The following is a 17,920-nucleotide window of genomic DNA, read 5'->3' as shown; positions in this document are numbered from 1 at the left end:
ACTAGAGAGAGAGACAATAATCTGCAGTTGATTCAACAATAGTTTGAGTGATGATGTGGCTTAAGCTGCGTGATGTAAATTGAAGTCCAAAGTGGCCATACTGGCTGACCTTTACCTCCGCTTCATTTTTTAATTTAAAGCAGGCAATGTATGAACCGGCACTCCTCTGTTCACCTCCCTGCCACCCCCACAAATATCTGAAGCACATAACAGAAGGGCCCAAGACCACACGAACCAGATCAGCCATAGGAATGGCTCAGTTATGAAGACAAACTGGGAACCAACTCAGGCACGATAATAACTCCAGGCAATCTTACACAGAAGAAATCATTCCCTTTGGGTTGGGCCTGCCAATGTCCTGCTCTGCTGCCCCCACTTGCACCCCTAGACTCCGACCTCACTTTCCGTTATGGTAGAGCTGCCTAACAATGGGGCTGGTTTTGCGGGCTGCACACCGTGTTGCTAATTTGCCCTCCTGTATCTGCCCTTGAATTGTTGGTAGCTTAAAATCTGCCTCCCAGCCCTGACTTACCCACAAGCATCCTTCAGCTTCATTCCTGAGCATCTCCAACCTGGAAAGCTCTGAAGATCAGGAATTGGCGTTGGTATTCCATTTGTTTTTAGGATTTAGGCAAACATTTAACAGAGAGATCTATGGATTTGGGTTATGAGTCAATCTATGGAGGTGAGGACAACCTGGCTTTCCCATGGCGTTGTAGAGAAAAGGGGACAAGGAAAACTTGAAATCAAGAGGTAACAGCATGTTTACTTTTGTGGTGCTTGAGAACAGCATCACAGTAGTGGCAAGATCTTTGTTTGGTTGCCTGTGGTGAGCTGTTGTGATCTCAAAAGGTTGCTCCTGCAGGGGGATGAAGCTGGACCAGGTTAGATTCCCTCTACTGCCACAACGCCTCTGAAGTCTTCCCCATATGCCAGGTCGAAGTCCAAGCAGTTGTTTTTAGCCAGGATGTTCTGAAAAGATCCACCACCACCTTTGACACAGCAGATCTTAGAGCTGTTGGCAGCTTCCTGGCAAAGGCTGCCTTGTGGAAGGCTCTGGCTGTCACGAAGCAGGAGTTTCTCTTGACCTGATGCTGTATTGGCTTTAGAGAGGCTCCTGCATCCCGGCCCTTCCATTTTCAGATTGTCAGGGAAGGAGAAGAAAACCAAGATCATCACCGCCACCACAGTAATTGAGCTTGGGGAAGCTCTGCTTCTTTTGTTGCTGTTGCTGCTTCTGCTGCACCCAATTTCTGGCCGTCCTCCCTCAATATCCTGCTTCAAGCTACCCCTAAGGAAAGGAAGGACCCAGGAAAGTAAGAACCGTCTTGCTGGACCATAGCAAGGTCACATTCACATTATACTTTTAAAGTAGTCTTATTCCACTTTAACAGTCAAGGCTTCCCCCAAAGATTCCTGTGAACCGTAGTTTGTTACAGGTCCTGACCACTGACCTACAGTTCCCAGCACCCTTAACACACATCTCTTCCCAGGATTCTCCTTGTCTGTTAAAGTGGTGCTTTAAATGTATGGCGTGGGTTTCAGTGTGAGGAAAGGATGGAATAATCTGTTTAGTGTTTTCCAGTTTTAAGGTCTGCATGAAAATTCATACAGTTCCATGTACATTGTACCCAACTTGCATTTTTATAGGCTTAATCTATGCACACACACCCAAATCTCCTAATCTAATGAATTACAGTACATTATTTTCACTATTACAACAATTTCTGTGTGCAGCACCACAGAATCCGAAGACAGCTGCATTTCAAATCACCTAGTGAACTGAAGTGCACATAAGGTAGGTTTAGATTTATTTGCAACTCAAACCAAATTCCACAACTCCCCATCCCCACTAAGGAACTCATCCTTTCATAGAATCATTGAGTTGGAAGGGACCATGAAGATCATCTAGTCGAACCCCCTGCAAGGCAGGAATTTTTGCCCTAGGTGGGGCTCGAACCCACAACCCTGAGATTAAGAGTCTCATGCTCTACTGACTGAGCTATCCTTAACCCTTCTATGTGCTTTCACAGAGTGCTCTCTAGCTTACAAATACTTACCTGTCAGTATTGGAGATTTGGATTTCTTTGCACCTGTGTCCGTTCCAGGCACAGTATGGATCTCGCGCTGCAATGCAGTCGGTACAGCTTTTGTGAATGCCACAGTTGGCCATTGATATTTGAAGGACTCCTTTGGCATGCCCCACATGCAGCATTCCCTGACAATGAGCAAACAGAGATGTTCCATTACTATTTGGAACCCATTAAAGGATGACAGGCCGAAGGTCTGGTATATAATTAAGTTGTGGGAGTCATCGTAACAACAGGCACCAGGCTTTAAAAAGTCAAATCAAAATGTAGTTATATAAACATTTAACTACAAGCTACAGGGAGGCGTTTTGGCCCTGCCTGACAAAACATCAATGTGAGTTAGACAGAGGTGTGTGTTTGCAACTTCCAGCTTTCTGCTGTGGGAAATTGCTGCCTCCCACACGAATGGACCCCAGCCGTGCCAGTAACCCAGGGCTAATATGGGAGTAATTAGCCCTGGCAGACTCCCCAGGGTGGGGGAGGACTGTCTCACAGACCCACAGATAGCCCGTGATCTGTCGGCTCGCATCAAGGTGCGAGCGGTAGGGGCGCTGGGTCTAAGAGCACAGCATGGCTGGCACTCTCCAGAGCCACTCCTACATGCAAGGACACCTGTTTCTTAAAAAATAATAAGATTTGACCAAAAACAGGCATATTCTGGACTGAAGGAGAAAAAGGAAACAATCTGCGGAACTGCACAGTTGGTGGTGTTTAAGTTTGGACTTCAAAGAGATTCTCATCATGGTGTTTTGATTTACGGAGGTGATCGGTACATACTTTCTTTATATCTACATTTGCTTTTATGTGCTGAACCTCATTAGAGAGATCTAATTTTTAAATGGAGTACAGGTGGACATCTGTTCACAATTAATTATTCAGCTGTGCAGTTTTAATCGGACTTGACAAAAGATAAAGGAGCGGCCAAGATGGCGTTTGCTAGCTCTCACGCAGGATAAAAAAGAGCGAATTACTCCCTTTTTCGAGGGAGTAGGAAACATTTGTTGGCTGATTCTACAACAATCTGAGACAATAATTTGGGAAATATCCCACAATATACAGTGAATCTGTTTGCATGCTTTTCTTCATCATGGGCAAGAGAGAAGGCAAAGCGGGCGTCTAGCAGCCCCCCTCCAGGGCCCAGAGGTGGGTCTGAGTGGTCCCTGGAAAAGCTGATCAATCACCAAATGATTTATATCTTCATTGCTCCATATGTTAGCGAACAGTATGCTTAACAACATAACAACTTTGGAATATTGGGTCATTAAACTTCAAGCAGCAGGCTTAGACAACAGCCCAGACTGGGATATAAGAGTGGAGCCAGGAAAAGCTGCACTGACAAATGGACAGAAGGAATATATATATATAAAACTGTACTCGGCAGATGAAAGGATACATGGCTGTTTAACATGATGAGACTCGATCAGCCAGGGACTGAGGACTTTGAGAGAGTTTAAGATTGGAATGTGAAAAATATGAGAACAAGAAGAAAGCAGAAAATATAATTGTGTGAGATGATTGCTTCAGAAGTCCAGAATATGGGAAGTCCATTTGAAATTTAATAATTAATAATTCGGATTGTAATTTGGTGTTGTTTTTTCTTGATTTGGATTATGACTGGATTTGATTTGTTATTAACTGGATGTTTTTAATGGAAAACTAATATTATTATTATTATTTTTTTTAAAAGGCAGATGTGTGTGTTTGGCAGCAGGGCAAGGAGTCGGGGCACCGTACTCTGCCCAACAAAACCCCAAACTCTCAATAATGTAACTAATACATACACGTAGACACACACACACACACACACACACACACTGCTCTTTTTCTAGGAAAAGAGGTGCCAGAACTCACCATGAACACATGCAGGTGAAGTCTCTTGACTGCTTGGGAATCAGCTCCCTAGGATTTCAGTCAGAAATCTTTTCCCAGTCCTAACTGGAGGTGGAGGTGCTGGAAACTGAACTTGGGGCCTTCTGCACATGAAGCATTGTGTCCATTCACCACAAATAAAGTACTTTCTACTCCCAATGGTTTTTGGATCAAGAGCTGATATAAAGAGGAAGCTGCCTAATAATACCTCATCAAACCACTGGGCTCATCTAGCTCACTATTGCTCCCCCTGGCTGGCAGAAATTCTCCAGGGTCTCAGACAGGGGACATTGCCTGCCCTACTGGGAATTGAACCGAAAACCTTCTGTATGCAAAGCAGATGTTCTGCGGCTGAGCTACAGCCTTTTAAAAGCTCGCAGCTCCAGTCTCTAGCCAACAGAGCCTTCCTACCTCTTCAGGAGAAAGCAGCAGACTCCTGATCGCCTCTGGCCTCACAAACAGCAGGATCTCCTCAACAATGTATGCCTTGTTGCCAACGATCACTGCTTTGTGAATGATGCCCTGGTCTGTGGAAAGTAAGGGAAGATGCCGAGGTCTCAAATTAGATACGATGGTGGCGGAACAGTTTGTTGAAATACGGGCCTGCCCTCTTCAAATGTGTGGTGGGAGTCCAGTTATGAGAGCTAAGGAGACAAGCAGGTGAGGGAAGCTGAACTCCACTCTGCCTGCAGTTCATTCTCACTCCTGCTTTTGGAGGTTCACCTGTGGCAGGTGACAGGTAGTCAGCCTCTGAGATTTCTACTTTTTTAAATTTAAAAATTTGTGATCGATTCATTCCGCCTCATCAATCAATCAATCTATCGTTTTATTTGCATGCCTCTTTCCTAAGTTAAAACCATGCTCAAGGCGACTTATAATATATATAAAAATTACATAACGGCAAAACAGAACAAAAGTAGTCATGAACAAGAAACGAAACACCAAAGCACACGAGCAGATTTTACAATTGCCACATCAGTCATAAGATAAAAAAAAAGATACAACAACAGCAGTAAACACGCCCCCCAATCCAAACAATTCCTAGCCTAATATATAGTTGGCTAAATGTCACGGCCCTCATTTTTACCCCTTATTGGGTCAAAAAAAAAAATAGTTCACAAAGCTCAATAGTATTATTGTTATTATTATTATTAAAATTTCTGTACCACCCTTTATCCGAGGATTACAGGGCAGTTTGCAATATAAAAATACAAAAATACATAACAAAAACAATAAAACCCAGCCCCAGTTTAAACAGCCATAGATTGTTTGATGAACCAAAGGCCCAGGGAATGTTATTGACTGGTGCCAAAATATAGGTAACAAAGGGGCCAGGCGAGCCTCGCTGGGGAAAGCATCCTACAAATAACTCAATCTCTACTACTGGAGCATAAACGCATACCTGTCCCAAGAAACATCACATAGTAGGTCCTTCCCAAGGAGTTATGCAATTCGTGTACCGTAATCTGGGTGTATTTCACATTTGGCTGCACCAGTAGAGGTCGATTATCGATTGGCTGAATTTTTTCATCCATCACATAGTGCTGTTTCATGAAGCTGTGGGTGTTGTGTGAAGTGGGGGTGATGGAACACTGCAGGGATAATGTGAAAAGAGCTGGAGGTCAGTCCAGCATCCTGTTCTCACAGTGGTCAGCCAGAAGCTTTGGGAAGCATGCAAGGAGGACCTGAGTTCAACAACACTCTCTCCCCTTAGTTGAAATTCCAAGCAACTAATATTTAGAGGCACAATGCTTCCAACAATGGAAATAGGACACAGACACTATGAAGAAGCCCAAACATGATAAATGACAAAAAAAAAAACCCTGCCTTATACTTAAGGAGACCAAGATGATAAGGGTTTGGAAGCCAAGCCTTATGAGTAACGGTTGAAGGAGCTGGGTATATTTAGCCTGGTAAAGAGGAGACTGAGAGGAGATATGGTAGCCATCTTCAAATATCTCAAGGGCTGCCCCACTGAAGATGGTGCAAGCTTGTTTTCTCCTGCTCTGGAAGGTAACTCAAACCAATAGCTTCAAGTTACAAGAAAGTAGATTCCGACTAAACACCAGGACGAACTTTCTGACAATGAGCAGTTCAACGGTGGAACAGACTTGTACTCTCTTTCACTGGAGGTTTTTAATCAGAGGTTGGATGTCTGTCTTTAGTTGAGATTCCTGCATTGCAGGGGGTTGGACTAGATGGACCTTGGGGTCCCTTCCAACTCTAAGATTCTATTATTCTACTTTTCCTCCACTGTTTCCAGGCACAGGCCATGCTTTAAAGCTCCATGTCTGAGCACCCTTTTCTTTGCTCCGTAGCTTTCCTCCCCAAAACCCGCTCTTTAAAGCTCAACTGGAGTAAACGGCAATCCACAAAACCCCAAATAGACGTTTGCTCCAATTGAGCGCTAAAGAGCGGGTTTTTGCAGGGAAAGCTCCGGGGCAAAAACACCACCACCAACGCTTGGATACTGAACTTTTAAGTGCGGACCTTTGCCAGGAAAGAGCAGAGCAAAAGATAAGTGTGGATAAGCCGAGTCAGATCATTGGTCCTTCTAGCTCTCTACTGGAAAATCCTATACCAGATTGGTGCCCTCCAGAACATGCTGTACTCCAACCCCCGTCAGACCCAGCCAGCATGGCCCATGGTCAGGGATGTTGGATGTTGTGCAATAGTTCTCAGGGAGGCGTCTTTCCCAGCGCTGCCCAGAGATGGCAGGGATGGAGCCTGGGACCATTTGAGAGCCAAAACAGGTACTCTACTACCAAGTTACCAGAATAACAAGAGACAGTGCTTTTTTCAGGGGGTACCTCAAGGGGACACAGTACTGGAACCTCTTTTTTGTTGTTAAAAAGTGTGGGACGTATCTTCACTGTAGCAGTCAAATACTGTACAACGTTTGCTGTTTCCTAGAGTGGACACACAGGGGAATGTTGCTGCAGACAGGGAGAACTTCCTGTCATACATGCTCTGGACCACGCTCCCCCTGTGTGTGACCAGGTAGATGGGCATGACCCTAGCAGACCCTATAAAAGGGCTAGTCACAAAGCCATCTTCCTTTCGTTGGCTCTTTTGCTGCTTTTTTACCATCTTCTGCTGGCTCATCCTTACAGAGGATGGAAGCCACAAGGTAGGAAGTCTGAGGCCTAGCTCAGACTTCCTTGCTCTACAACTGTAACTGCAACTGCAAGATAAAGCCTGCCTTCAGGACAAAACTGTGAACTGAATGTAAGTAAACTTTACCAATACTTTTAAAAGAAGACTGTCTCGTCATTATTGTTTTTAAGAGGGAACTAAAGGGGAAACAATCCAATCTGGACAAGCCAGACTGGATTGTTGAACTTATATGATTCTAGGGAATCCATCAACCTGCTTCCAATAAGGGATAGTGCTCTGCTGCTAGCTCACTAGTATGAGTGAGGAGGGATAATATTTAATCAGTATATCCTCTGCTACTATCCACAACATTTCCACAAAAAGTGTGGCACCTATTGCAACAACTTCATGGTGAGTACTGGCACCTATTTTTCTAGGAAAAAAACACTGATAAGAGGACTTTGAAAACACCCATTCTACTCCAGAAAAACAACAGCTCCAAAACTGGGGAGAAAGGAGGAGAATTTTGTAAGCATTCCCCACCAGAAGCTCATGTTCACCTGGTCCCTGCTCACACTCTTCTAAGAGGGCTTGAAGCGATACTCACACTGCCAGGGCGAGGGTCTGGGACCTCCCCCTCATAAGGCATCCATTGGGAAAAGCTGTTTTGCTCTTTGAATTTCCCATCATCAAAGACTTTGTTGATAGCAGCAAGGCTGAAGGCACAGACTGCCGAGCTCCAGAGATCTCCCACTTTCCTGCAAAGAGATGGGCAAGTCAGCTGCACCACTAGAATGAAAAGGCACTCTGCAAATGCTCAGAGGCACTTATCTTCATTACTGTTTAGTGCGCTGTGGGACCAAAGAATGGATTCCAAGATAGGGATGGATGAATCTGATGTTGCTTTCTCACTTTTCCAGTGTGAAAATCAGCTTGTCACCTTGTTGCAATGTGTGTGTCAGAAACCACATGTATGTCCAGCTCTCACATGTATTCATACATACACTACCAAGCACTGGTGCCAACTATAGGGCACCCACAATGCAGGGCTCTGAAACTTCCGGTTTCCAGGTCAAGAAAAGTTCATAAAGGGGATCTCTTTTCATATGAAGTTATGCCAACCTTTACTCATGCCACAATCTACGGTAATAAACCACAGAAAAAGTTCAGATTGACACACAGCTATTGACAATGTCCATATCTGTTTGTGAATTTTTCGAAGAAGTCCACATAAAAAATTGTCTGTAATTAGTACATATTTCCCCAAAGAGATGCATTTTCTTTCTTTGCAAGAGATTTTCACCTGTTATGATTCTTTTTGTACATTACTTTCATAAATTTAGGCATCTAGGCACACTTCCCCAACATGGGCATTTTCCCACACTTTCCCCCCCTTTTCTTTTGAACTGCATTGCAAAATTCAGAGCAGTGCAGATTTCAAAGGATAGTTGTATTCCAGTTCACCTGCTGTTCAGGGAAGTGCAGATTAGGCAGGTTTCTGTTAAACAGGGGACGTGAGCCAGATCTCTTCTCCATCCTTATTTTGAGCGGCTACGGCACAAAATAGACCTGGGTACAATGAGTTGTCGCAGCCTTACCACTGAGGAGTGAAGACAGCGTAGAGAACTGTGTCGCCTCCATGATGTGGAAGGGCAAATACGTGCTGAATGACACTGTAAGGTAACTGCCCCTCTGGGGTGCAGGAGAGAGTAGCTTTTACAAATGTCGTCCATTTCTTCTGCAGCAACTTTTCTCCTCCAGCATCATTCTGAAGAGGATGGAAAAGCAAGACCATTGAGAAACCAGTCATCTCTTATTTCTTCCCCTGGCCCCTCCTGATCTCCTCCCTCCCTCCCACTGCCCTCATGCCCTTTTGTTGTTGCAGCATCTTCATTTCTGATGTCCAGTTTATCTGTGAGACTTAACCCCTTTCTCTTTGTTGGCCTTCGGGTGGAAGACAGGGGCAACCTTTTAAGGAACAGGCCCTGGGATTCTCTTATGGCTCTTTGGGTAATCACGATTGCGGTTTTTCCTCTATTAATCCTGCTATTGTTCTTGCTTTCTTTGTGCTTGACTGTTTTCATAGAATCACAGAATGGTAGAGATCCTGGGAAGGGAAGGAGCTGGTGCCATCACCACCCTCCAGTCTCTAGCCCATTCTTCCCAACTCTAGTTATGCCTCTCTGCGGTGTTGTACCTTGTGGACAACCCTGTGATATGAGAATAACATGCTGTTTGAAGAAGTCTTCTCATTTATTGGGCCCTGAATCTACTTCAGGGGGGTGGCCCTCAAATTTGTAGCAGTATGAAAGAGGAAAAATTGAGTCTATCCACCACTGCAGCCTTACTGTTGCCTTTTCTTCTAAATGAAAAAGTCCCCCCAAATGCTTGGTCTTTCCATTATATTAGCATAATTAAAATTAAATTCTGGCTCTATTTCCTTCCTGGGAAGCTGTCTTTCCCAATTCCAGATATGCCAGGACAAGAGGCAAGGGACAGCCACTCTGCACTTGCTCACATCTTACTCCTCTAGACATTCAAGGGTTAAAAAAAGAGGCCAAGCAAGTCCCAGCTCAAATGTGCCCTTGATTTTGGAGGCAGCTCACCTTGCAAATGCGCGCCACCCTCGAAACAACCACCTTTTCCAAGTAGTTGAATTCCTTTGCTGTTTCCGAAAAGAAGAAATAGATTTTCTGATCATCTGGGGCAATTGGGATGTTGATGGAGGCCACAAACGTTGCATCAGCTGCAGAGGGAAGCCACAAAAAGACCAGACATGAGATGCCCTTCACCCTCTCAGTTCATGACCCCACTGGCGTGAATTCCAAAGGGAATGCTGGTTGTTGAGGAGATGCATCTTCTCCAGGCACCAACCTGTTAACTGTCAGGAGCCAGCCAGCAGTAAATCACACTGTGCAAGTTGGTGTTAACTCTTTATTAGCAAAAACAGGATCTGTACAGAAGTGTCAGGCCTAATGAGCACAACAACCCATCTCTGCTAAGTATTGGCCCCATGAAGCAGTAGCTGAGACTGAAAGCTCTCACCTCCCCACAGCTGTCTAAGTCCCTTCATCTCCAGGGTTTAGTCCAGGCAATCAGAGACTCTCCTTCACACTTTTCAAGTTTCTTCAGGTTCTGGGAGACAAGTGGGGAGGGGAGCTTGTTGCAGCAGAAGGGGGAGACATCCATGGCCCTTCAGCAGCTGGACTCATCTCTGCCTCTTGGCTCCCCCCTGCCCTGCTTCATCTTCTGCCTCTATTCTGGACTTCTCTCTGTTACAGATTCTTCCCGCTCACTAAGCCCTGTTGCCTCCTCAGCTTCCGACACCTCCTCTTCCCAGTTTTCTCTCTGTGAGCACTCATCTTTGTCCTACCACAACTCCCCGGGCTCTGAGCCGTTTTTCCTTGGTGGTTCCCCAGCTGGTTCCTCCCTCCATTCCTCTGCGTCCGACCAATCCATTAACGTATCAGCTGCCCAGGTGACCAGGCAGTGGTGGGCAGTGGGAGTCACTGGACTCTATTTGGATGATTAAGAAACTTTCCACTCCCTCAGTGCCCCAAACCTGCTCTTACATTCCATCCACTGCTCTGTCTTCAAAATTGTCTTGCTGCCCAGGGTACGAGTGATGACAGGGTCTATCCCTTGAAAGTCATTCTTGGTAGCTGCATAAAGTTCACCATCTGCAGAGTAAAGACAGGAAAGAAGATGGTTCTTACCCAGGAACAGTTCCTGCTTTCTGGATTTCTGGTAATACACTGCCCCCATTTTTACCCTGGAGATGCTTGGCTATAGATCTTGGCAGCGAGCGTGCTTTTCTCACCTTGATCAGCTCTCTCCCCAGGACCACTACACAGATATGGCTCATCCCATTTTGCCACCAGAGGCAAAACGAGAAAGCGTGCCCTGCATATGCCGTGTGCGGCTGCAGCGAGATCTCAAAGGGCTCTCATAAGATTTTATGATGCTCTTGTGAGATCTCTTCCTAGAAGGTGCTGCAGCTGCTTCTCTAGTGGAGACAATAGTGTGTTTGTGTGTGTGTTCTGAGGAAGGCCACCCTTGGATTCCACTGCCTGAGGGGGCTGCCTCAGACTGCCTCATGGATGGGCTGGTCCCGATCCTACAAGTTGTATCTCAAAATGGGCATCTTGTCTTCAGTGCATATCCATGTGAAAGGCACCTGCATGGATCTGTGCAATACACAGCATGCCACTTCACACACTGTTGTTGTTGTTGCTGCTGCTGCTGCTGCTATTTCTATACTGCTTTATATTTTAAAGAGAGAGAAAATCTCAACGTGGTTGACTACACATCATAATATCAAATGAAACAATCCAGAATAAAACAAATTCAAGCTTCAAGGAAAATATTTCAAATTTTTCTCTGTTATTTTGCTTTCCCCATATTTATTTACCTACTTGATTTATATAGCTGCCCCATTGCAAAAGTGCTCTAGGAAGCCAGTGTGGTGCAATGGTTAGTGTTGGGGCTGGTCATATATTTAAATAAGAACACATACCCTTCTAGCATTCAAATAGGCAGGAGACAGTCCAGGGGTTTCCCTCAGAAGGATGCTCTCCAGATGTTGAAGACTACAACTCCCACCTGCCCCAGCCAACACAGATGATTTGTAGTCCAAAAACACCAGAAGGGTGCTCAGTTGTGGGAGGCTGGAAGAGAGCCTTTGCAATGAGTCATGGGGGCAGGAAAGTGGCTCAGGAGGGGGCATTAGGGGGTGCTGCAAACATTCAATATCAAAGGAAGTGAATCCCTTCCTTTTCCAGATGGCTCACCAATGAGAATTGCTGTGTTCTTATAATTGTTAGTATAGGGGGCGACACCTTTCCCATCCAGGAGGCGTTGTTTGCCGTCTGCATCAGTCACCACAGCAAATGTTTGTAGGTCCTAGCAAGACAGGAAAAGGAAAGGGAAGAGACAAAAAGGAACAGAATGTATGGGATGGTGTGCTTCAGAAACCAAGCGTCCCGATTGTTGCTGAATTTGGGATATGTCATTTCCTGCTAATATCACTATGCATAATTATATCTGTTGCATTTTGAGCACGGGTCTTCTCTTCCTCCAAGGAGTTCAGGGTGCTATATGTTGGTCCCTTGCTTTGTTCTTCTCCTTCCAACAATTTCATGGTTAGGTCAAGAGGGAGTGCTCAACTGGTTCAAAGATGTTCAGTAAGTTTTGTGGCTGGATGAGGCTCAAACCCAGCTCTTCCCAACCAAGGCCGAATCCTTTAGCCACATGGGCTCTATGTTTGGAAGATGGTGAGACTGAACTCTGACTAAACTCTGACTGTTATTCCCCTATTACAGATGGGGGAGATGAGGTGTGAGCAAGAATGGCTTGCTTAAGGTTTGTCTAGCAACTTCATGGTGAAGCAAGATTTGGACCAGGGATGTCTGGTCTTATGGCTCAGCCTCTCAGTCCCTAGGCTACTCTAGTTTCAGGGGTGGGTAGGTGGCATAAAGAGTCAACTTCACAGACACCAGGTGTTTTATTACTGACCTGCTACTGTCACTACCCATGGCTTTAGATAACCCGGGGTAAGCAACCTAAGGCCTGGGGACTGGATGTGGCCCAATCACTTTCTCAATCCGGCCCACGGACAGTCTGGGAATCAGCGTGTTTTTACATGAATAGAATGTGTCATTTTATTTAAAATGCATTTCTGAGTTATTTGTGGGGCCTGCCTGGTGTTTTTACATGGGTAGAATGTGAGCTTTTATTTAAAATGCATCTATGGGTTATTTGTGGGGCATAGGAATTTGTTCATCCCCCCCCCCCCAAATATAGTCCAGCCCACCACATGGTCTGAGGGACGGTGGACCAGCCCATGGCTGAAAAAGGTTGCTGACCCCTGATATAACCTCTTCATTCATTCAATATGGAGACTGAAGGTGTTGCTGTTTATTAATTTATGAGTTTTCTTTTACATATACTTTTCAAGACAATTCACCATCATATGAAGCAGAAGTTGAAATAGTTTTAAAGACAGTATGAAAACAATGGAATATGAGTTTAAATACAATACAAAATGACCACCCATGATGACAGGCACATTTTCACACAGCTAGAAAAGCTTGTCTTCAGCTGTTTCTGGAAAGCACAGGTAGTTGTATCTCAGCAGGAATACTGTTCCAGTCGTGTTTGTGTAGAATCATAGAGTTGAAAGGATCACAAGGGCCAAACCCTTGCAATGCAGGAATCTTTTTGCCCAATGTAGGGCTTGAACATACGGTAAGATAAAGGTAAAGGTCAAGGACCCCATGACGGTTAAGTGCAGTCAAAGGCGATTATGGGGTGGGGTGGCCCTCATCTTGCTTTTCAGACCAAGGGAGCCAGCGTTTGTCCACACACAGCTTTCTGGGTCATGTGGCTAGCATGAATAAATTGCTGCTGGCGCACGGAGGACAGTGACAAGTGCCAGAGCTCACAGAAATGCCATTCACCTTCCTGCCGCAGTGGTACCTATCTATCTACTTGCACTAGCATGCTTTCAAACTGCTAGGTTGGCAGAAGCTGGTACAGAGCAAAGGGAGCTCACCCCGTCACACGGATTCAAACTGCCAACCTTCTGATCAGCAAGCCCAAGAGGCTCCGTGGTTTAGACCACAGCACCACCCGTGTCCCCCAACCCCTGACCCTGGGAATAAGAGTCCCACTGAACAGGACCAGTCACACTGAAGGCCCTTGTCATCCCCCCATCTCTCTCCCCCAGGAACTCACAATGTAAGCACAGGTGGGTTTGAAAGCATATGTCCCGCAGATGTAAAGGTGTGTGTCGTTCAGTTGCACCAGGACACGGATAAAATTCAAGCATTCCATCTGTGGGGAAGAAGAGGGGGAAATCAGGATTCAACTTCCAGGTAACATTTCTATCCCAGAGGAGGCTTCCACTGGCAGGTTGTTAAAAAGCATGAAAAGCCAGCCCCTTTCCTGCTCTGCAAGCTCAAAAGGGATCTTGAAGGTTTCAAGGGATGGTGGATCTATTTATTTAGTCATAGAATCATGAAGCAGCAGTGCAGCTAGAAGATTTTAGAGCTTGGATGTAATAGCATTAGGTTAGTACTGCTCCACTTCAGAACGTGACAAGACAGCCTCTCCTGCTCATGCTGCTGAGGCAACTGCTGGGTGGGGTGTCCTGTGGCTGCAGGAGGGCTGCGCAGGAGGTGGGCTGAAGAGGAGGAGAATGGTGAATGGTGCACTCCTGGGAGACCAGATTTGCCAACTATCCCAGCTGCCGCCCTGAGGCACCCAGACCCATGAGTGGGCCAGCCCTGCACACCACATTCTTAGGTTGTAAATCTTCCTTTATCCGCTACCCCTCACCCCATTACCTCCTGTTTGCTTTTGAGTTTACAGATGTCCTTTATCTCCCTCCTGGGGGCCCAGCGTACCTATTACAGGAAAAGTGGAAGAAGGGAGCTTTAGAGAAAGATAACAACAACAAGGCTTGTTGCCAAGAGTGCAAATGCTCAGCCTTAAGCTAACACATCTGGGATTTTTTTTTAAAAAAAATACTGTTTCAATGTTGTGCTTATGTATACCGCTTCGAGTTCTCTTGAAAAAAAATAATTAAGTGATTTAGAAATGCTGTTAAGTAAGCCAATACATAAATAAAGACTGCCTCTATTTACCAGCAACAGTCTCTGTATTTGAATAAAACGCTAACTAAGTTGACAGAAATGGCAAACTGTGGGGCTGAGCCTTCTGTCTGCATGCAATAGGGATGGATGCAGCCATCTATTTTGCTTTCACCCCGTTTCTTACTTTTCTAGTCTTAAGTTCAATTCTCCACATTTCTGTATTGATTCGTGCTTAATTTTTCTGAAGTCCTCACAAAAAATGCCTGCGTTTTAGCGCAAGTTTCTCCTAATGCACACATTGTTGTGGGCAGTTTTGCCTAATGTAATACATTTTGTATGTTTACATACACACAGACACACACACACACACACATATACACATACACATACATTTTGCAAACAGTTCTCCTCATTGACACTTTTTGGCTGCAGAACTACATTCCGAAATTCAGAAAAGCGTGCGTTTTGAATAATAGTTGTGCTTCAGTTTGTGCATTGTTTGGGGCAAGGTGTCAGTTGAGTGGGTTCACGTTAAACTGTGAACTCAATTTCTTCCCCATCCTTGCCTTTGCTCTTTCTCTCTTCTCCCCTCTATGATAAATTTGGATATTCCCTGGTGTGACCACACCACAATTTTTTTTATTGCACATCATACCAGGACTATAAACCAACTACAAGCTGTGGTTTCTTTCACACCCGGTTTGGATGGCAAGCACACAAGCCACAGTTTCCTGGTTGGGGTGTCTTAACAGCAAACAATGGTTTGGCCAGGGTGAGGGCTGAAACGCAAAGAACTCCAGTGCACATGTAGGAAACCTTTTCAGAAAAGGCTTCCCAACATCTCTCCAAAAAGTGGTGGGTGGGGGAAGACAAGGGCTGTCATCTAGAGGAGGGCTAACCAGAAGACCACCCCAAGTCTTCCCCCCACACGTCTTATTCTGAATTGCCGTTTCTTACTCACCATGCCCTTTTGGTTGTTGATTTTAGCTCTGGCAGTGTCAAGAGCGACAACGGTGTCTCTGGCTCCCACATAGAGAGTTTTCCTATCTGTGCTCAGGACAAAAGTGGCACAATTTGTAACTCCCTTTTGGTGGTATTGTGCAATAATTGGCTGAGGGTTCCCTGAGGAAGGGAAAAGATGTTAGGTACATTTTCCGCAAGCAATGCCAACTGACCAGGGGGTGGGAGGTAGATAACCTGGCCTGCTTTTAACCAGAGAGCCACACATTTTGGATGGACTGGGTAGCCAGTTCTGGTTTTCAGTGGCTAGTGGAGCTCAGCCTTCTAGCTTCCCGGTCCCCAGAGGCGAAGTCAGGGTGTGCCTTTTGTTCCTTGATGCTGAAGGTGTCTTACATTGGGTGGTCTACAGGGGTGGGTGATATATCAATATATCATCCAAAAATGGTCTGAAGTCCATATCATGATATCGGTTTCATAATTTTTGACCTGGCTATATATTGTGAATCATGGTGCTTGCGTGTGTGTGTGTGCTATACCAAAATCGCAATGTGAGATAAACTTTGAAGCCAGCCAGTGCCTTTACATAGCTCTGTCCTTATTTCAGGCATCGTGATATATCGATACATCACAATGTTTAGCTGGTGATATATATCGAGATGTTGAAAACCACATATTGCCCAGCCCTGGTGATATATATGTGCATATGCTGCCCCAAACATGGACAGTGTACTCGGTGCAAGACATAGCCTGGCGCCATTTTGAAAGAAGCACCTTGAAACCTGGCAGTTAGAGGGGCATGTGCCACCCTCAGGCGCTGGCTTTGTTAGGGCAGCGTTTGTGGAACTGAGTCACCACCTTTGGAGCATGCACTTTAGCAATGACTTCCTAGGATTGTTCATCTGGTCCACAGCCCTTGCAGTCAGTGAGATATTGCCGCTTTCCAGGACAATGTCAAGAGTCCAAGTTCTGGGCCACCTCGAACTCCTCCTTTCCATCCACCAATACTGGTGCTGGCATCAGACTGGGAACCCCATATGGATGCTTGGGGGCTACGGAGGCCTCAGAGGGGGCGATGAAATAATGGGTGGACTTGGCAAGCAAGGAAGGAAGAATGGAGGTGAGATTGGAAAGTCGCAAGGTGGATCTTGAGCATTCAACTTGCAGCTAGGTACTGTGGAGGGAAGATAATGGGTGGTAGCAGTGCAGGTGCAGTTCCAAAGTGCAGGTGCTGTGTTGGTGTTTGTAGCTAGCAAAAAAAAAAGGGGGGGTGTTTCCTGCTGAACAATCAAGTTGCTATAAGCAAATTCCACCAGGGGGAACAATGAGACCCATTTGCTTTGTTGGCAGTTTATACAACAGCATGTTGATACCTGTTATGAGGTTTGTTGGGGGTGGGGGCGGTGTCAATCTGAATGATGCCCTGGGTTACCTTTGAAGTAACAGGTTTGGTAAGGTTGCCCTATTTTAAAAAGTAAAAACCAGGACACTCCAAAAGTTGTTCGACTGACTTGCCCAAGATCCAGGACAAAGCACCGCCTTTCGGAAATTTGCCCTGGACATCAAGTCTGCCTTTGAAATCCCAGTAATGTCCGGGGAGATTCAGAAATAGGGCAGTCCTAGGTTTGAAATCTCGCTCATCTCCTTCCAGGTACCCTTTAATGTCTCCCCCAGGGGGCAGCTTCTGCCTCTGTCCTCCTGTGAGTTACTCACTTATCTGGATGTGTTGCCTCGGCATCAGATCCGTGGCCAGAGCGGTGGCAAATGTCAGGAGGAACCCGAAGAGGCGTAAAGACTGTTTGGGGTTCATGGTTGTCAATCAGCAGGTGGTCGCTGGGATCTCTGCAAGCAGGAGAAAGGCAGCTAACTTGGTAGCTATCAAGAAATTCAGAAGAAAATAAGGAAGAAGTCACCTCTAAAAAGGTAGCAATGTGTTGCTACACTTCTGAGACCTAAGGGTTCCTTATGGCTAAGCGAGCCTTTCATCAGCTTCATCTGCTGCACCAGCTTGACACATATTTGGATTAGGCTATCCTGGGTGGCACTGTGATCTAAACCACAGAGACTAGGGCTTGCTGATCAGGTCAGCAGTTTGAATCCCCGCAATAGGGTGAGCTCCCATTGCTCGGTCCCTGCTCCTGCCCACCTAGCAGTTCGAAAGCACATCAAAGTGCAAGTAGATAAATAGGTACTGCTCCAGCAGGAAGGTAAACGGCATTTCTGTGTGCTGCTCTGGTTCGCCAGAAGCGGCTTAGTCATGCTGGCCACATGACCCAGAAGCTGTACGCCGGCTCCCTTGGCCAATAAAGCGAG

General features: G+C 45.7%; 1 protein-coding gene across 1 annotated transcript; it reads right to left on the bottom strand.

Moving 5' to 3' along the window:
* Positions 1 to 746: 746 nt before the first annotated feature.
* LOC310833990 (semaphorin-4A-like) lies at positions 747 to 17,510 on the bottom strand. The gene is made up of 13 exons (XM_083717250.1): positions 17,321 to 17,510; positions 15,612 to 15,772; positions 14,402 to 14,461; positions 13,791 to 13,889; positions 11,846 to 11,957; positions 10,628 to 10,735; positions 9,662 to 9,801; positions 8,654 to 8,823; positions 7,663 to 7,813; positions 5,362 to 5,551; positions 4,371 to 4,486; positions 2,061 to 2,218; positions 747 to 1,291 (listed from the first exon to the last, which is right to left on the bottom strand). The coding sequence occupies exons 1-13, from the start codon at positions 17,415 to 17,417 to the stop codon at positions 886 to 888; spliced, it is 1,968 nt and encodes a 655-aa protein (XP_083573376.1). The 5' UTR covers positions 17,418 to 17,510; the 3' UTR covers positions 747 to 885.
* Between the last annotated feature and the right edge of the window lie 410 nt (positions 17,511 to 17,920).

The sequence above is a fragment of the Podarcis gaigeae genome, assembly GCF_964106915.1.
Source record: "Podarcis gaigeae genome assembly, chromosome: 16".
NCBI classification, from domain to species: domain Eukaryota; kingdom Metazoa; phylum Chordata; class Lepidosauria; order Squamata; family Lacertidae; genus Podarcis; species Podarcis gaigeae.
This window is presented reverse-complemented; position numbering and strand designations above follow the sequence as displayed.